The sequence below is a fragment of the Lycorma delicatula genome, chromosome 6, assembly GCF_047948215.1.
Source record: "Lycorma delicatula isolate Av1 chromosome 6, ASM4794821v1, whole genome shotgun sequence".
NCBI classification, from domain to species: domain Eukaryota; kingdom Metazoa; phylum Arthropoda; class Insecta; order Hemiptera; family Fulgoridae; genus Lycorma; species Lycorma delicatula.
In genome coordinates, this window is record NC_134460.1 from 133,361,512 (window position 1) to 133,382,812 (window position 21,301).

Sequence of the window (21,301 nt, forward strand, 5' to 3'; positions counted from 1 at the left end):
AATCGCTTATGTCCGTTAGGGCACACATTCATTCCACATATTTTACCGAACACGTTCCAATAATCTATTTGATGTAATAAATTATTTAGTGGTTATAGTTTCTATTGACTCAGTTATAACATTTTTTTTACGTCAATATATAACATCATTACTCTAAGAAAAAGCAACTTTGTTTATAATGCAAAAAATTATTGTGCTTATTTTTATGGGAAGCAATGCACCACTACTTACCCTTCTCAACAAAAATGTAAAAATTTACTTCAGTTCAAGGTGAGACACCTATTTAAAGATTTGCAAAAGGAAGTACATAATTTAATAAGGTTTAAAAAAAAAAAATTCGTGTTGTCATTCAGCATTATTTTATTATACAGTAGTTTTACAATTTACAGTTTTGTATATCAATATTATTATTATATTTACTGTATCTTAATTATCAGAATAATAAATTTGATTTCTAAAATCAAGAGTCAATGAAACTTTTAACTAGCGGCCGTCGATTAATATATTTTTCTTTTTTATATATGGTTTTGTTATTTTTATTCGTGTATGAATCTGAAAAAAGAGTTTATCGCATTTGTTAGTAGGTTTTAAGAAATGTGAGATAATAAAAATCCGCAAAATTATTTTAGTCGACATACTCTAACTGTTTTCTTTGTGTCTATTACATTTTGAACCAACATCCTCTATCATTTCCTATCTACGGAACGACAATTATTCAATCAAATATGTATCAAGTGAAAATCCACATAAATTTTAACATCGATACAAATGAAAGAACCGTAATCACCTCTCAATTATTTTCGCTTATATTCTATCGGGCTCTTTATTTGATTCTTATTTATTATAATTATTGAAAAGTAATAAATCTGTTAATAGAAAGCCTCGGTTACATCTGTGTTAATTATTAGTATAATTCATAAAGTGTTATTACGCACAATTCATTTCTTTGTTAACTTCAGTCTATCTCGTATTCTTTTTAACTTTATTCTAAATTGTCTTTTACGTTGGAAAAAAATTTTGGATAAATCTTTATAGGATGTTAATATTCACTAAATATAACACTATATGTGAATCACATAATATTACATAATATACACTAATTTCCGTGAATCATAATTATATAAAAATAAAAGACGAAGATTTACTTAATAAATCCGAAAAATTAAAATTTGTTATTAAAGATCCGAATACCAACTTGAAAGTATGAACTTTTAATTATACAAAAAGTGTTTATTCCGAAGAGCATCGTAAAGCAAGATCATTAAGAATGACTAAATATTGGGAGAAAGTGAAAGCTGAGAACTTAATGGCCAAAAGATCGGCAAAAAAGGCTTGTATTATTCTGCCTAAAGTGGTCCTTTGCGGCCTTAAAAGCAAAAAATAAATAAATAAAAGAAAGAGATTGAAAATATAAAGAAATGAAGAATTAATTTTGACCTTTAACGGGGAAAAAAAATAGCCGTCAATTTGCCTGTTTTGTACTTGAACAATTACACACAAAACTACAGGACCAATCTCTTGTAATTCTATTTCAATTTCTTCGTTTATTCAGAATTTAGCGTTGTAATTACATAAAACATCTTTTTCAAATCAAACAAATCTGTAAATGTCTTAAATTATAGATAGTTGCTGAAGATCTGCTAAAGTTTAGTTTTAGTATGTAATCTGCTGAAGTTTAAGTAATAAAGAACTCCATACAGACGACAGGTTCTATTGTTTACAATCTTGCTAAATTTCTGAAGTATGTTTGTTTTGATGTTAAAGGTATTGTAAGTTGATTTGCCATGAATTATTTCAACGAGGGTGTGCTGGTACGTTGTATTATTTTTTTTAAATTAGTTTATTTACAGAGAAATTAAAAAATATATATTTGTAACATTATATATGTGTATCGGAATTACAAATTCATTCTACATGTTTTCCAGGTTTATCCAAACTTAGTGGAGCGTTAATAATAAAAGGCATTTTTCAGGTATTTCCTCCGCTATAATTATCATAACGGCTTTCAACAAAGCTCTGTTGGAATTATCCTTTTATGGTATTCAGACTGCTGAAAGAGTAAATTATGTAATGAATTTTTTCACCGTTGATTTTTTTATTAAAAATTTAACGTACGAGAATGAAATAACGTCATATTTTCTACAAATAATATTTTAGGTTTTTTTTTTTTAATGGCTAACAGATATTATTCCATTTTTTTCTAATTGTTTTGGTACAACAAATCACCAATATTTTTGCGAACATTGTTTACAGTGTTTTTTTTTTTCAAATCTTGTGTTTATTATATACAGAATAACTGGAAACAAAATCTTCTATCGCCTGCAGCATTGATTTAATAGTAAACGAAAACTACTGCTGATTATTTGCAAAATTATTTGTTTAAAGATGACAATTTTTTAATGAACATTGTTAACAACAATAACAACACGGTTAAGAACAATGAATAATATGCACTGTGTAAGAGAAATTAAATATTCAGTACTTTTTATTTGAAAAATAAATGTTATTTTTAACTGTTCTTCTTATTAATTATTATCTAATTATTAACTATTCTGAAAAAACTTGCTTCTGTTTTTTTTTTTTTCAATCGTACCGATCTGGTGAATTTGTAAAAAAGTTTATAACTTTATCGACACGTCAACACCAGTAATTCAAACGTAGAATTGTGTAAGTAATTGTTTGTTAACCAACAAAAGCATCGGAAGTAATTTTTCCGTGATTAAGTGAGTTTGAAGCCACGTTCAAACGGCCCTGCTAAAATAATTTTAAGGTATTTTGATCATAAAAAAATTTAACTTACTTTACATTCTTTTATGTTAATTCATCATAGCCTTTTGTATAAAATTCTTGTTTAATTAGTACGTAAAAGAAGGTGGTCTTCCATAATATGGAGGTGGTTGTTGTTGGTACTGCTGTGGTTGGTACTGCTGTTGTTGGTACTGCTGTGGTTGGTACTGCTGTTGTTGGTACTGCTGTTGTCTAAAAAAAAATGAACATTATAATTAGTTATACTATCTAAAATTTTAATGAAAAATTTGGATCATAGTTGCCTGATTCAGCAAACTGTGATGTTATCTCTGGTAAGTATTGAAATAAAGATCTCATTAAATCAATGGCCCAAGTACTTCGGGTATAAACCTGCCCCCCCCCACATTCACACACACAGAACGCGCACGAAGAAAACAGAAACGTGTCTTTTACTTATCTGACGTAGTTCTAGAGCTGTGCTACGAGAAAGAAAATGTGGTAATCACTCAAAAAAGTCGAGGTAATGTTCGTACGTACATAAGTACTTACTTGTATTGACGTGTTTGAAAGTTTAATAACCTTTGAATGGGTAAACTAATTTTGATGAAATTTGGCACAAAGACTAGTGAATGAATATAGGACAATTTATTGATAAAAGTTTGAGATGAATATTTCGAGGGAGTTAAAATTTTACAAACATAACCCCATTATATATTAAGCCAGTATTTAGTGCATACTTCTCTTACCATTTTTAAAGTAATCTTACCCCCAAATTCAATCTTATTTCCCAAAACCTAAAAAGCTACAATTTTCTTTATTGCACGTATTTTAAGTGAATTTTTTGTGTCCCAAAGCATAGCAATATTGCAATTGGTACACAAAAAATTCCTTGGAGACGATATATTTGAGTGGTGGAACTGATTTAAGTTTAAAAATATAGACTTTTAACTTCTTTAAACTTTTTTTAGAGTATGTACAATTTTAATAATAATACTACAATAAAATTACATCATAATTCATCCCCATTCACAAAAAATACATTTTTTGCCAGTTAATTTTTGTAGCACATTTGCGTACAATAGGTTGTACATCTTTCAGTGGATTTTTTTTTTAGTTTCTTCCATTGAACATAGTAAACATAAAAAAAATCAACACGTTTACTTAGAAGATGATTTTTGGTGCTGAGGAACATAAAAAAAATCGATTTTTAACATTTTTTCCTACATCATAATTAATTACCATTGCCTAGAATGAAACAACTTTGTTGCCAGTTTTCTTTTTCATTACTTTCGACTTAGTTCGACCTCACTCCTAATATGAACTACAGGAGTGTATGACTACACTCCTGTATATATCTTATTTCCAGTCCTGTGAAAATAAGATTGCTAAAATAACCCTAATACTTGCCGAATTTTTTTTTTTTCAATATGTCTGTTCAGTTAGAGCGTTTTTGTACTTAATTTATCTAACCATTATTTACCGGTCATTTTTCAAACAATAGCCATCACTATATTAGTAATGGAGTAGACACAATACTTTTTTTTACTAAAATAGCGTAAATTTTGACATATCACTTGTATTACACTGAATTACTAAGTATTACGTTTTGAGTGGTTATTACCAGAGCTGGAGGATTTCACGGAACTACTTTATTTGTTCCAGTACGTATCAGGTTGGTCAAAACAAAATTGAAAATCAGTATTGTGCTCCTTCTACCCGAGGTTAAAGTACTTTAATCTTATAAAGAAAGGCTCAGTTTCACTTCAAAAAACCCGTTAAATCATTCCTAGTAAGGAATGATGTATCGGTTTTTTTGTAAGTTATCCACTGTATCCCTGGAGAGGATTTGGAAACCCGTTGAATAATTGGGTTCATTATAAGTATTTTGTTTGATAAAATGGGAATTCTATATGTAATTTTTAGATTGTTCATAATTTAATCATCTACTTTCAAAAGTAGATACACCCAAAAACGTAAATTTTTTAGGAGAGCTGAAAAATTGTTGTTTCAAAATTATGAAATGATACAACATTGTAACTTACATGAGAAATAGTATTAGGCTACAGTAATTTTCACTAAAATTTAACTTCTTAATGATTATAATTTAAGAGATATTTGACTAGCTTTAAGTGGATGAAACTGTTTTTGAAACCGAATCTGGATCTATCTGATTTTGAAACCATTATATATAAAACGTATGATTATTTCTGCTGGTTATAGTAAAATTAAAGATAAATTTTGGTTCTTATGTAATAGATTTTTCAAAAATTCAAATGAAGAAAATTTTTGTCAACTTCCTCTACTTTATCCCATGGTTAACAGATTGATGGCATCATTTTCTACAAGCGTTTATTACACCCTATCAAATAATTTTTGTATAATGTTAAACTGATTAAATCACGTTTCCCGGTAATGTTCGGTAATGTAGTGGTTTGAAACCACGTTTCCCGGTAATGTTTTGATAGTAAATCTTCGTATCTTTAATTTTTTGTAAATTACCACCTTCCCTTTTTCGATGATATTTGGCTGAGTAACATCTTTAATGGTTTCCCAGGTTCGCAAATACTTTTAAATTTTGCATGTCATTACGGTGATTGACCTGACCACGTATCAGTACATTATTAACTCTCTTGTTCCTTCTGAATATAAATCTTTTTAATTCTTTTAACATTCTTAGCTTTAATTCTTTTTTCAATGCAGCCGGAAATTCTTGTCTGCAGGCAGAAAAGAGTAACCAACTACGGAAAAAACTAGTTTCACTTTTTTTGGGAGCAAATCATCCGAGACGACAAGCGTATTTCTGTTATACACTCTATAATTTGAAGTTTTGTTAATCAGTTTTATAATGCTGAAGTTATTTTGTTAGATCCTTTATTGTAATCGTATTCATACTATTCGTAGATGAAGATATTTTCTTTTGTTTGTTCAGAGCAAATTGTTTTTAATTTTCAGTTTGTTTTCAATAAGCAGTTTGTTCAGGGATGCGCGTAAGAACCTGATTCTTTTTGGCAACCAAAATAAATAGTTAAAAGATTCTCCATTTCTTCTTTTAATAAATGGTTAAAGGCTTTGTATTTCAGCCGATGAATATCTTTTTCTATCACTAGTCGTCGTTTCAATATGATATTTTTTTCACGCAATATTTTTTTCTTCAAACATATAAAAGTTGAACATTCATTAATTCGTAGCTTACTATAACCAGTACTGAACCGCGTTCTAAAAATAGGACGAAAAAATTCCCATCTAAACCGTCATCACTTCATCATTTTCGGCATTGTTCATACGTCATATTTGTTTAATGTTTAGGTGTAGGTTTAAATAAACACCAGCCATCGTCTTACTTCAACAATAAAGGTTTTCAATGACATTAAACTTTTTGATAAATTGAATTACAAATCTCATTTTCAACTTAAGGTCAACTGGGAGGAATGGATATATCTGATTTTGCAACAAACCGGTATTTTACAAATGATTTTATTAAGGAGCTCTGTGCTTTTGAATGATATATTTATCATGCCTGTTCAAGGTGGTAAACTGTAAAAAAAAATGCAAAAATATAAAAACTGAAAATTTTGGATGTACTTGGATTTGAAATTAGACGATTCTGCTATCCGTCATTGTGAATAATATCACCTAATTATTTTCGAGGAACGTTGGCCTTTCTTTTCCATATATATCTTATATAACTACGAATGAAGTATACACTTAGTGAGTAATTCGTATGCTAAAATCTATAATATTCAGCAATCTCGTACGCATCTGATGATATGAAGTACCATCTTCATTTGGATTTTTATCGAATATTACTCTACGCATTCACGTGGACGTACGAGTGGCGATCACCCTGAATGTACACTTTTAATTATTTATACTCTTTCAAACTTTCACTGAAAATAAAAATAACTCTTTTTGTAGTTTTCCATAATTATTTTTCTTTTTTTACCACCTTTTGAAAAGTAAGGTAATACTTTCGGTTGCACAGTGAGATTGCTGTTAGAAAATGAATTTTCTTTACGTTTTGTGGTATTACGAGTATGAAAATACCGTTCACTTAAATTATGATTTCCTTACGTATACATATTTATTTATAGGCGTATGTGCAGGTTATAGGTACTGTATGCGGCTCTCAAATGGGGGGCGGCAATGAACATACAGCGAAATAAAAAGAAGTTGAGAAGTGTCCATAGACTGGCATTGCTGCGTGTAGCTGCTAGTTACTGTACGGTATCGTATTACGCGCTGTGCGTACTGACCGGGTCCTACCCATAGACCTTCAGATAAAAGCCAGAACCCTCAGACACAGCAGTATGTCGAAAGAAGAGATGGAAGGGATTATAGAACAAGAATGGCAAGAAGAGTGGGCAGGGTCCAGAGTGGGAGAATGGACCAGACGTCTAATCCCTAATATTAAAACCTGGAATAACAATAGACTCGGAGATGTCAATTTTTACGACACAGTTACTGTCGGGGCACGGCTCTTCCGGTCAGTATCTGAATAGGATCGGGAAGAGAGCCACCCCGCAGTGCATCTATTGTCCAGAGAACGACGATGCCGAACATACGTTGTTCATATGTCCAAGATGGGCCGTTAACAGAGGTCAAATAGTAATTAATGGTCTTACACCAGAAAATCTCATAAACTAGTTGGGGTTCAACAATGAGAACAGGGAATGGTTCCGCAGGTTCGCCGCGGAGGTCCTGCGGGCCAAAGAGGATGAAGACAGAAGAATGGGAGTATAAACAGTAGGGTAGGGCGGACAGTCACTCCATGGAGGGCCCGTACGCCTTGGTGAGCGGCTACCTGAGAAGGATGTGAACTCCAGGGAAGTTTGAGTTTGGGTTAAATTAAAAGACCAAGTCCCGGTCGGCGGGGTCGTCCCTGCGGGAGCCTAGGCTCTTTATGGGGTCGGCGCTGTCGATTAGAGGCCAAAGGCGTAAAGACCGAGTCCCGGTTCCCTGCTGAGGCGCTGGGGGACGGCATAGCCGGACCTTGGCTCTAAAGCGGGGAATTAGAGGCAGGCAATGTAAAACAAAAGATCCGAGACCGGGGAGGCCAACCTGCCGTGTCGGACGTACAGCCGGCGGGTGGGGGACGCCTCCTTTGAGTAAAAGGACACTCTCCCCGACTGAGTATACTTAATTGGATATCCGGTCGGGGAGATTAGGGGTAAAAAAAAAAGAAAAAAAAGGCGTATGTGCAAAATTTGAGGGTTGAAAATCTTCAATTCCATTGAATTGTGATATGCTGTACTGATGTATCTAATTTGTGCGTGTAAAAATTTGACGAAGACTGGTTGTGTTGTTTTTGAGTTACGCTCAATTAAGGTTCAAAAACAATTTGGACGGGGCAGTTAGAACCATGGTTCGTTATGACGCTGCAAGTTGGAACATAAGAGAAATCATATTAAAACCCAATTAAATCATCGAATCGTCCGTTTTCCTGCGCAGTTCTGCGCGAGGGTTATTTAAAATTTATTTATTACTATTCTGTGTCTTTTCTTTAATATTCATTGGTTTAATTGTATGAGTATTTTACCTTTAATTCATTATCATGATGAAAATTTATATCTAGTTTTAGATTTTTTTTTTATAAACGATTGCAAAGGATTTTTTTATTTTAGATTTTCCTGATTAGTACCAAAAATATTCTATATATTATGTGACAATTTTTTTTTTTCATTTATAGATGTAGTATGCGTTCATTGTTTGTATAAATTTACGCCTGTTATTCACTGCAGGATATTTATTAGTTTCTAACATTAAAAAAATGATTTTTTAAATGATTTCGTTTAAGTACTTCTTACCTGAAACCTCCAAACCCGGGATTGTTCTGATTTGCAACTTGTGATGTCAATTCTGGTAACAGATTTCTTTCTTTAATATAATTAACTATCAATGAGACCATCAGATCAAACCATTGTTTAGTTATGCCTATCGCCCTTAGTTGCTGTTGCAACGCTTGTTGTTGGTCGCATTCTTGTCTATTGGTACATGAAGTCTGACCCCTTGAGGTGAATCCATATGAAAGTAACAAAATTTCGTTATTATTTCAGGACACATAAATATTTTTAGGATTGCACCATTTAATATCTATGAAATTATTTTAGTACGTTTAATGTAATAAGGGTAACTGTTTATGGTTTAATTCGTTACATCTAAGAAATAATTTAGTATTTTTTTTTTTTTGTCTTCAGTCATGTGACTGGTTTGATGCAGTTCTCCAAGATTCACTATCTAGTGCTAGTCGTTTCATTTCAGCATACCCCCTACATCCTACATCCCTAACAATTCGTTTTACATATTCCAAACATATTCCAATATTTACAATTTTAATTAAATGATCATAAAATTTGTTTAAATTTTAAACAATATCATGTGCATTATTTTGTTCCTCTTATTCCTGTGCTCTTTTGAACATATAAAAAATCGTTTTTTAGGAACTTTAGCATCCGGACAAATTAAAGTACATCACCCGTCTCATCCTACTTCAAAAAGAAATTACGTGGTACAACAGCATTACCGATTTATTATACTTTGTCAAAGAAAAGTGTTCAGATGTAGAAAGAGAAATGAACATTTGTAAAATAGACGGAGTATACAGGAAAGTTAAGGAAAATTTTTGGGTACATAAATTAAAATCTAATAATGTGTTAAACAAAGATGGTACACCAATATATAATAAGAAATGTAAAGTCGATAGATGGGTGGAATATATTAAATAGTTATACGGAGAAAATGAATTAGAAAATGGTGTTATAGAGGAAGAAGAGGAAGTTGAGGAGGATGAAATGGGAGAAACAATACTGAGATCTGAATGTAAGTGAGCATTAAAAGATTTAAATGGCAGAAAGGCTCCAGGAATAGACGGAATACCTGTAGAATTACTGCGCAGAGCAGGTGAAAAAAAAGGACAAAGTATTTTTTTTTTTTTTGTCTTCAGTCATTTGACTGGTTTGATGCATCTCTCCAAGATTCCCTATCTAGTGCTAGTCGTTTCATTTCAGTATACCCTCTACATCCTACATCCCCAACAATTTGTTTTACATACTCCAAACGTGGCCTCCCTACACAATTTTTCCCTTCTACCTGTCCTTCCAATATTAAAGCGACTATTCCAGGATGCCTTAGTATGTGGCCTATAAGTGTGTCTCTTCTTTTAACTATATTTTTCCAAATGCTTCTTTCTTCATCTATTTGTCGCAATACCTCTTCATCTGTCACTTTATCCACCCATCTGATTTTTAACATTCTCCTATAGCACCACATTTCAAAAGCTTCTAATCTTTTCTTCTCAGATACTCCGATTGTCCAAGTTTCGCTTCCATGTAAAGCGACACTCCAAACATATACTTTCAAAAATCTTTTCCTGACATTGAAATTAATTTTTGATGTAAACAAATTATATTTCATACTGAAGGCTCGTTTCGCTTGTGCTATTCGGCATTTTATATCGCTCCTGCTTCGTCAATCTTTAGTAATTCTACTTCCCAAATAACAAAATTCTTCTACCTCCATAATCTTTTCTCCTCCTATTTTCACATTCAGTTGTCCATCTTTGTTATTTCTACTACATTTCATTACTTTTGTTTTGTCCTTGTTTATTTTCCTGCAATAGTTCTTGCGTAGGACTTCATCTATGCAATTCATTGTTTCTTCTAAATCCTTTTTACTCGGCTAGAATTACTATATCATCAGCAAATCGTAGCATCTTTTTCTTTTCACCTTGTACTGTTACTCCGAATCTAAATTGTTCTTTAACAACATTAACTGCTAGTTCTATGTAAAGATTAAAAAGCAACGGTGATAGGGAACATCCTTGTCGGACTCCCTTTCTTATTACGGCTTCTTTCTTATGTTTTTCAATTATTACTGTTTCTGTTTGGTACCTGTAATTGTTAGCAATTGTTCTTCTAAATTTAGTATAGGCCTTAAGATTCTAGAAGCAACAGTATATGGAATCGTACTATTCTTATATACTGTCAAACGATTTTTTATGTGTGTCTTCTTTTTACTTATCTCCTTTTTATTAAAGGTCTGTCGGTATAATTGGTGGTAGAAATTATGAAAGGATTGATCGTACCTGAAATTTTGAGTTAACTTGTATTACTATATAGTACTCTAGACAAGCTGAGTCGAGTAAGGGATCAAGGTAGTTATTAGCTTTAATGTATAAGAAATTTTGAAGAAAAAAAATTAATATTGTTTCTAGACCGAAAGTTGGTCTACAAACTAGTTCTGTTGTGACTAAAGTTATTAGAGTTATAACGTAGGAACCTACGTTATTGTTATTTACTCAAATTCAAATTCTTTTATTTCTTTCACTTTCACAAAATTTTTAATTAACGGAGTAATCCTAATACTAATTATAATTGTACTCTAAGGTTATATATTCATAGTCTAGTACCAATATTAACATTGTTTTATACTACAATTTAATATTCATTACTTAACTTAATCATACTTAATTTAACATTGTTTTATAAGACAATTTAAAATTTATTACTTAACTTAACTTAATTATACTTAATTTATATGATTTATAATCGGAAGTGGGTTTTGTAAAAGATGAAAGATTAGGTGACCTCAAGGGTCTTGCCTGTTTTGTGGAACCATCCCTTTTATATTAATCTGTTTAGTAAGGGGACAAAAAGTAAACAGAAGTAATCTTATATAGGAGAAATATTTTCTTTCTTATTTCTTATTTTATTTCTTTTTTTTACTCTTACGGTGTAACTTGTGTTCCATAGTGCAATATTTTTTTATAAAAACTTTTCCTGTTTTATTTTTCATAATTAATAAAATAAATTTCCTATTTTTTTATTCCATCACAGAATCTTTTGAAGCTAGTATAGAAGAATATAGAAATATAGGTTTTTAGCGTATAAAATATTATGCTGACCGGGATTCACAGATGTAAAGCCGAGATTCGACCATTACGTCACGGAGATCGGCGGAATGGTAGCATATTTTTTTAAAAAAACGTTTATTTTTATAAAAATATGCTTTTTTTCTCTTTTTAGCCTCCGGAACCAACATAATGTGTACTTCAAAGGATGAATGAGAATAATACATATCAGTGTAAATGAAATGTGGTCTTGTGCAGTTGAAACCCGGTTACCTACGAACACCTGTATCCATGATCTAGAATTCAAATCCGTATTAAAGTAACTGCTTTTAATGGGATATGTATTAGAATATGGTAGATTGTTTTATTTGTAAATTTAGCAAAATATTTAAAATGTGGGAAGTAACACTTAAGATTACTTTATTGCAGCTGAATAAAAAACGTGGACGGTAATCGTATAATCGTTGAATTCTTATTATAATTTAATATCAACATTTAAGTGTAAGGAATTAATTAATTAAGTGTCAATAAAATTATTAAAATTTATTTAACCTCTTCTTTCTTTTCGTTTTCTTATTTTAGCAAAAAAAAAAAATTGCTGTGGAAAAAATAACTCGATCTGATTTCCCATTATTTGAAAAATTAGTAAAATTTTCATAAGTACTTGTGAAAAATATGTTAGTTAATGGCAGCAAAATTCCTCATCTTCCTTTGCATTGTACATTTTATGTTGGAAATTTTAATTATAGAATAGCCAGGAAATCATTCGGTTTAATTACACTTAATAAACGTGTAAATAGGGTTTATGTTCAGTGAGAGTGCAGTTTTCCTTTTACCTATTTATTATTGACAGAACGTCTGAGTGTCGCTCCGCTAGATGTCGCATCCTATGATGCTAAATTGAAAATGGAAATAGAATTGTATAAGGTTTCGCGGCACCGCTGGGTTATTAAACCTTTACTGTAATTAAACCTTTACGGAACACACGTTGAACAGTAACTGCAGGTTAAAATTTCCCAAACTGCTAAACCCAGAAGGCTTTCTGGACAGGAGTCGCCGCGATCTTTATTAGTGGCGTTGTCAAAGGGAAACATAGGACTCAATCTGCGGCCATGGTCGTAATTAAAAAAGTCTTTTTTGCTTTTTGATTCTAGCCTCCAATCAATCTCATCCAAGAGTATAACAAATTAAAACCCCCATATTTTTTTATATTAATTTTAGCCCAGAGAAACACAAAATGGTGAGCAATCGATTCATTCTTTTTATCTTTATTAGAACTGGGGATTATTTATAATAATCCTTAACGGAAGCTTAAATGTAATTTAATTAAATGATGATCGGTTAAGTCTGAAACCCTTAATGGAACACAAATATAAATAAGAAGGGAGAATTTTATCGAAGGATTACGAAACTTTGTGAATAGAATGAAACCCTGGTTTAATTCAGTATGAATATCTTTTGCCTGTTTAGAAAAAAAAACACAGCAATAGAAATATTAATGACAAAATTAATTCCTGTTTGATTTAAAATTATTTAACAATCATAAAACGAGTGTTTACATACCAAGGTGATGTTTGTGTAGGTGCCTGATAAGTACGACCTGGAAAATAATTTTGCGGTGCACTATATCCATACGCCCCTACTGATTGGGTAAAATATGTAGCTAGTAACAGGCTTAAGGAAATTAAAGACGTGAAACCTTTCATTGTAATTAAACGTTGTAATTTCGCTAGATAAATCCTTTTTTATACGTTTCTAAAATGTTACATTAATATTTATCTTTTTTTTCTAAGAGCCTGTTACCGCAGATTAAATACATATTTGAATAATTTTATATTGTTTTGTTTTAATTACTTGTCTTTACAGAATTTCAATGAACATTTATTGTTTGGTAATAAATTAAATTTATGTAAATTACTTTATTTAATTAAATAAAAAGTGTAATTTTTTGTTTGAATTCTTTTGTGTGATCGGCTTTTATTTATTCCAATAATATTAAGTTTATTAGTATGTTTGGTCATGTCCCAAATGAGCTTTAGAAGTTTCTCAGATGTTTACGTACAGGCTAATTATTCTAATTGATATCAATATTATGTTAGTAGTTCTGACATCAAGGATAACATTCTAATTAGATCTGAAGTTTCTGATTTAATGTTAGCTCGTCGGTAATATAGCAGTTGCTCTAAATTCCCAACAAACTGAGCTTCAAGCTCATTGACAGGCGGTTCTTATTGTAGGTCTTATGCGCGAAAACAAAAATTTGGACTTTTTTCATTTTCCTTTGTATGTGTGCTAGTCTATAACAATTGATCATATTAATTTTTTCTTTCTAATCTGTATAAATATTTCCCGAATTCAATCCTGGAATAGTTGTTCTTCTAGAATTTACTCCGGGTCTTAATGACCAGGATGGTCAGTAAGAACCGTTATACCTTGTACTTTCAATACTAAATGTTCACTATCTATTACCTCAATTGTATAATCCGTACGGCATGCTATTGCACATACGGCCTACGAAAACGCCTACAATTTCAGTTAATCCAACTAACAGCAAAATATGTCGTAGAAGAATTTAGAAAATTAATTTTTATTCGATGGCTTACGGAGCCAACCGACAACCGCTTGATGGAAAAGGGTGATCACAGAAGTTTTATTAAAGATAAACTACCTTCAGTGGTTTGACGTGACAGACCATTGACACCACGCTGAAAATAATCGGGAAAAATTTAACAACGAAATAAAACAATCTTATTTCAATCCAGTGAAAGCTTGAATAAAAACTTTGTAAATAATGTTTTTAGAAATTTAACTTTACTCTGGCTCGTCTAGGAAATCAGCTTATGTTCCAGAAACGCTAATGATAATAGATTAAATTCTAACGTAAATACAATAATCGCAATTTAAGATATGAAAAGGCAAAAATTGTAAATTAAATAAACATAAGCATTTTAAAAAAATTGAAGTAAAATAATGGAGCATTTGTTGGTCCTCAGAAGACGAGGAAAGTAGATTTGCAAATCGGTTTATTAGAAACAATTGTCTTATAGAAATGTTCGTAATAAACAGCAGTTGTAGTGTTAGGAAACTTACTTTGTCAGTAGTGAAGCAGAAACTCAATTTTGATCAACGATAGGAAAACAATACCAATATCCTTTAAAGTTTAAGTTTATTAAAGATACTTTTGGGATAGTTTTGAATTTAATAACATCCCAAATTTCACATTCCGGGCTACAAAATTGGCGTGGAATAAGCCGTGATTGGTACTCTGAATTACCCTTTAATTGGTTTATATATTTTTAGATTAAATTTACGCTTACTGCTAGGATTGCCCAGAATTACAAAAATGTTCTTGCATTTTTTATTTTGATAAAGTGATATACCTTGATTAAGTACAAGTTATTTTATTCTTATTTTTTAAATCGCTGGTAAAAACAGTTTTGTGCTGTTAAACAAGTAAAATTATATGACAGTTTTTTGTATTGTGGATTTTTTAAATTATTTTTTTTTTGTGTTTTGATTTACATTAATGTATTATTTAAACATAGTGTACTGATTATGGTAGTTTAATAATTAGGTCATCTAATTTAAAATTTTTAGTAAAATTTATTGTAGCACGCTTCTTAAAAAATCCTCGTAAACACATAGCTACAATTAATTTTTAATAAACAATATAACTAATTACCGGTCATCTAAATTGCCCTTTAACGAATTTACGCTTTCTGCTGGGATTGCCTAGAATTAGAAAAATTTACTATTTTTTTACTTTGGTTTTTTATTAATTTTTTTTTAAATCCTGGCTAAAAACAATTTTGTGGTGTTAAGCAAATACTATGTGTTTGACAATTATTATTTATTCCTTTTTTTTGTGATACTAATTATGAGCAACGTTGTGCGTTGTGTGTCAAATCAAGTTTTGTGTTAAACTCTGTGATAATGCTACTGAAACGTTTTCAAAATTGAAGAGGGCATATGGAGATGACGCTCTGTCACGAGCCCAAGTTTTTAGGTGGTTTAAAGCATTTTCAGATGGCCGGGAATCAGTTGCGGATGATCCGCGCTCTGGAAGACCATTAACGTTAGAAAGTGACGACAGTGTTCAGTGAATCTTATTTACGGTATGGTACGACCGGCGATTAACTGTCAGGATGATTGCAGAATAATTGGATTTCAACCGTACCACAGTCCATCAAATTTTGACAAATGAATTGGACATGAAAAACTTTGTGTAAAATTATCCCAAAAAACCTCACTGTTGAACAGAAAAACAACAGGGTGGTAAAACTTCTAGGGCGAATTGAAACTGATCCTGATTATCTAAAAAATGTTATTACTGTTGATGAATCTTGGGTATTTGAGTACGACCCAGAAGCAAAATGCCAGAGCAAGGAGTGGCACATTTCAGACTCACCACGTTCCAAGAAAGCAAAAATGAGCAAATCAGAAATGAAAACCATGCTAATTTGTTTCTCCGATAGTAATGGCATTGTCCATAAGGAGTTTTTCCCTGTAGGAGAGACTGTAAATCAATATGTTTATCGAGAAATTCTTGAAAGACAGCGGAAAAGAGTTGCTCGCGTGAGACCGCTATCAAAGAACTGGATGGTGCATCATGACTATGCACCTTGCGAACTGCACTCTCAATAACTTTTTGCAAAGAAAAACATTCCTGTAGTTCATCAACCACCTTATTCACCTGACTTGAGTTCTTCCGACTTTTTCCTGTTCCCGGCTTTAAAAACACCACAAAGGACATCATTTTGAACAATAGAAAACATTACAAAAAATGTAACAGACTATCTGAAGCATATTCCGGTTTCTGAATTCCAACAGTGCTACGAAGAGTGGGAAATCATTTGAAGCGTTGCGTGACTTCCCAAGAGAACTATTTCGAAGAGTCTATGTATAATGGATTGTAAATAAAAATATTTTTTTTACAATTTTTGATTGTAAATAAAAAAATATGTATATAGACTTTACAATTATAACATATTTATAACTAAAAAAATATGATATTTTATTAACTATGATGTATTTAAAACGTGGAACGTGTTCCTGGAAATCTATTCATTCTTACAAGTGTTATCGTATTAGAGTCTTTGTTTTTATTATTATTTTAATTCAGTTCTGGTAACGTTATTTAATAATTAGTAAGAACGCTATATATTTCATAATAGTTTTTTTAGAAGGAATATCAAATAATAATTAAAATATAAATACGAGGTGTGGCTATTAAATAACGAGACTAATCCTGCTACAAAAGAGCTACGCATGCGCCAAATTCGTACGACCGGCAGCTGTGTACCGTGAAGCCGTCTCTTTCGATTGTTGCCACTCCAGTTTCTGTGGTCATATTAGTCTGGCTGTGGCCTTCGTTTGGATAACATCTTTTTTTTTTGTTTTGCCGAAAAAATAATTATTTTATTAGAGCAAAGCATTGTGAAATTTCATATAAAAAACTTGGAAAAAATCACGTGCGCGGGTTTTTGAGTAGTTTAAACGTTTCCAAGATGGCCGAAAAGAGAATGAAGATGATGTTGGCCCGGGTCGCCATCCACGTCAAAAACGGATAAAAACGAAAATTTACTAGGTAAAAGAAAGAAATAGCGGCACGCGTCATGAAAGAGATCACAGAAGAAGGCTTCCAGCACTGCATCGAACAATGAAAAATTCGCATGGGGTGGTGTAGTGGTAGAGGAGGGATGCATACTGAAGGGGATAATAACTAAATAGGTGTAAATTTACAATATAATATTTTACAACATAGTCTCGTTATTTAATTACCACACTTCGTATTTATATTTTAATTATTATTAGATATTCCTTCTAATAAATTATTATATAATATTTAGTGTACTTACTAATTATTTAATAACGTTACATATGCATTGTAACTTGGTGAGATCTACCAGAGAACTGAATTAAAATAATAACAAAGACAAAGGCTCTAATACAATAACACTTGTAAGAATGAATAGATTTTCAGGAACACATTCCAGTATTACATCTTACAACTGCTAAATACTATAACTTACAAATTTATTCATTTGTAGTATATTTATTTCTTACTGTGTGTTATACAAAGAGGAAATACATACATTTGTTTGTAACTTAGCAAAAATCTCAAGAGCCGCTAAACTAATCGCTACCAAACTTTAACAGTAGCTTCATTCTGTAATACAAACTGTCATAGGCTATATTATGATGAAAAATGATTTATTAAAACATGTAATTAATAACTCGTTACGCTGCTGCACTTCTCATTGGGGCCGCTTAATTATTTATCGAGCTCTTTCTTATGGCGAGTCGTTACCAAGATATTTTTCAGTACAGAAATATTTTCAAAGTATATATCTATGTACCGTGTATATAAAGTTTGACTGTCTTTTTGTTTGTTCTGGCATCACGTGAGAACCAACCGACCGATTGCTTTCAACTTTGCAGGATAAATTCGTCTTATCCGAGGGAAAATTTTAAGCCATAGATATTAAAAATATACATTATCTCTTCACAGCCTAGGTGGGTGAAGTTGTGAATTAAAAATATTCATTAAGGAAAAAAATATTAATCCTTTTACGTCATTAATACATTGAATGATATATATTGATTGCATGATATACATTGAATGATATACAATACTGAATTGTAGATATACTGTACTGATGTATCGAATTTGTGCTTGTAAAATATTGACGCAGACTAGTTGTGTTGTTCTTGAGTTACGCTCAATTTAAGTTCAAAAAAATTTGAGCGGACAGGTAGAACCATGGTTCGTTATGATACTGCAAGCTGGAACGTTCAAGTTTGTTTATCTGCAGTATCTATTGTTAGTAATATTAAAGCAAATTAAAGAAAACCCATATTAAAACCAATTTAAATCAACGAAAAGTCCGTTTTCCTGCACAGTTCTGCGCGAGGGTTTTTTAAAATTTATTTATTACTATTTTGTGTCTTTTCTTTAATATTGATTTGTTTATTTTTATAAGTATTTTATCTTTAATTCATTGTCATGATGAAAAATTTATATAGTTTTAGATATTTGTTTTGTAAACGATTATAAAGGATTTTTATTTATTTTAGATTTTGTCTAATTAGAAACAAAAATATATGTTACGTGGCAATTTTTTTTTTCATTTATAGATGTAGTATGCATTCATTGTTTGTATAAATTTATGCCTGTTATTGACTGCTGGATATTAGTTTTTAACATTAAATAAATTATGTGTATTTAGTTATACTTCATACCTGAAGCCACCAACCCCGGAATTTTGAGGATTTGTAACTTGTGATGGCAATTCTGGTAACAGATTTTGCTCTTTAATATAATTAACTATCAATGCGACCATCATATCAAACCATTGTTTAGTTACGCCTATCTCCGCTAGTTGCTGTTCCAACGCTTGTTGTCGGTCGCATTCTTCTCTGTTGGTACATGATGTCTGCCCCCTTCAGGTGAATACATATGAAAGTAACAAAATTTCGTTATTATTTCAGGACACAAATAATATTTTTAGAATTGCATCATTTAATATCTATGAAATTATTTTAGTACTTTTAATCTAATAAGGGTAACTGTTTTTGTTTTCATTCGTTACATCTAAAAAATAATTTAGTATAGGCCTTAAGGTCCTAGCAGCAAGGTAATACATGGAATCATACTATTCTTCGATACTCTGAAACGATTTTTCAAGTTTGTCTTCTTAAAAGAATGACAGCATGGTTTAATCTAGACAAAAGATATTCGTACTGTTATGAATACCTTTTGTCTGTTTAGAAAAAAAAAAACAGTAATAGAAATATTAATGACAAAATTAATTCATGTTTGATTTAAAATTATTTAACAATCATAAAACGAGTGTTTACATACCTAGGTGGTGTTTGTGTAGGTGCCTGATAAGTAGGACCTGGAAAATAATTTTGCGGTGCACTATATCCATACGCCCCTACTGATTGGGCAAAATATGTAGCTAGTAACAGGCTTAAGGAAATTAAAGACGTGAAACCTGTCATTGTAATTAAACGTTGTAATTTCGCTAGATAAATCCTTTTTTATACGTTTCTAAAATGTTACATTAATATTTATCTTTTTTTTCTAAGAGCCTGTTACCGCAGATTAAATACATATTTAAATAATTTTATATTGTTTTGTTTTAATTACTTGTCTTTACAGAATTTCAATGAACATTTATTGTTTGGTAATAAATTAAATTTATGTAAATTACTTTATTTAATTAAATAAAAAGTGTAATTTTTTGTTTGAATTCTTTTGTGTTATCGGCTTTTATTTATTGCAATAATATTAAGTTTATTAGTATGTTTGCTCATGTCCCAAATAAGCTTTAGAAGTTTCTCAGATGTTTACGTACAGGCTGATGATTCCAACTAATATCAATTTTATGTTAGTAGTTCTGACATCAAAACATGTAATTAATAATTCGTTACGCTACTGCACTTCTCATTGGGGCCGGTTATTTATTTATCATGCTCCTTTCTTGTGGCGGTTCGTTACAAAGATATTTTTCACTACAGAAGTATTTTCAAAGTATAAGTCTATATACATAAAGTTACGATATTAAGCATAAGGTTACGATATTAAAAATATTTATTATTTCTTCACAGCCTAGCTGGGAGATGTTGTGGATTAAAGATATTTATTAAGGGAAAAGTATTAATCCTTTTCGTCATTATTACATTTCTGCCACCTTGGCAAAAAATAAGTTACAAATTTTTCATCGCCTTGTGTACGTTAGTTACCAGTTACTATTATTCATTCTTTTGTAAGTTAGTTTCTTTTCCTAGTTTCTATAAAACATGATTACCTAATTGTTATTTGTCAGTATTATTATAGAACAGTGCGGGTTCCATGTGATAGAGTTCTCTGGCTAGACGGGAATGATGACCGAAGTGAGCTCGGCGGGTGTTCAGGGCACCGATTTCCTTGGCCACACGGGAATGACGAGCGAAGCGAGCTCTTGAGCCTTGGGATAGGCCCCGAGGAGCCCCTGAGTTGCCTCTGGGATTCGCCTGGGCCGACCTGTTTTCCAAAGGTCCCAGATTCTGGCTAGATGGTCGAGCTAGTATTTATTTAAAATAATATTTTAGTGAGTAGACTTTCAAAAAATAGGCGTACGCATTACATATATCTGTTCGCAATACGTGGGTTTCCGTTGTAAATATTTTGTTTTTGTCGAATAATAATGTCATTTATGTAAATTTCGGAGACTAAATGAAAATTATATTGATTATACTTTTATTTCAAATTATGTGCTTTTTAGTTTTCCTATATCCCAATTATTTGTAGGAAGTTATTTTCATTCTCGTTGACTTCATTTTACTTTTTATCAATATTTAATTGCCTACGTTTTCGATTTCTGCTACTGAAAAGGTTTTTTGTACATAACTCAGTTTCGACAATTATAATGAACTTATACAGGGTAATATTAAAGACTTCTAGAGTCATTAAACGACTTTGTACTTTAACAATGAGAAATAATAGGAGATAGAAACAATTGTGGATCTGCATAGATACAAAGTTACCTATTTTATCGTGTATTTGAAATTTTTTCTTTCATCTTGGATTCGCAACATTAAACAATTTTTTTTTTTTTAATTAGAAGATGGAGATGTGATAAATCATTTTAATGTAAAATATTACGTGAAAAATTATAATTAAAACTATTTGTCGATAACTGCAATTGTTTTCGTGGTATA

General features: G+C 31.3%; 1 protein-coding gene across 1 annotated transcript; it reads right to left on the reverse strand.

Annotated features, from left to right (window-relative positions):
* Positions 1-440: 440 nt before the first annotated feature.
* Positions 441-19,589, reverse strand: LOC142326248 (uncharacterized). The gene is made up of 5 exons (XM_075368561.1): positions 19,458-19,589; positions 18,836-19,036; positions 8,553-8,753; positions 2,801-2,979; positions 441-552 (listed from the first exon to the last, which is right to left on the reverse strand). The coding sequence occupies exons 2-4, from the start codon at positions 18,937-18,939 to the stop codon at positions 2,856-2,858; spliced, it is 429 nt and encodes a 142-aa protein (XP_075224676.1). The 5' UTR covers positions 18,940-19,036; positions 19,458-19,589; the 3' UTR covers positions 441-552; positions 2,801-2,855.
* Positions 19,590-21,301: the final 1,712 nt, after the last annotated feature.

Bases quoted from the DNA above. Each gene is read 5' to 3' on its own strand.
- LOC142326248 (XM_075368561.1), bottom strand. From the start codon at position 18,939: ATGATGGTCGCATTGATAGTTAATTATATTAAAGAGCAAAATCTGTTA. The intron at 8,754-18,835 runs GTATGAAGTATA...ATTCACCTCAAG, and splicing joins TCCGGGGTTGGTGGCTTCAG to GGGTCAGACTTCATGTACCA. The intron at 2,980-8,552 runs GTAAGAAGTACT...ATTTTTTTTTAG, and splicing joins CCCGGGTTTGGAGGTTTCAG to ACAACAGCAGTACCAACAAC.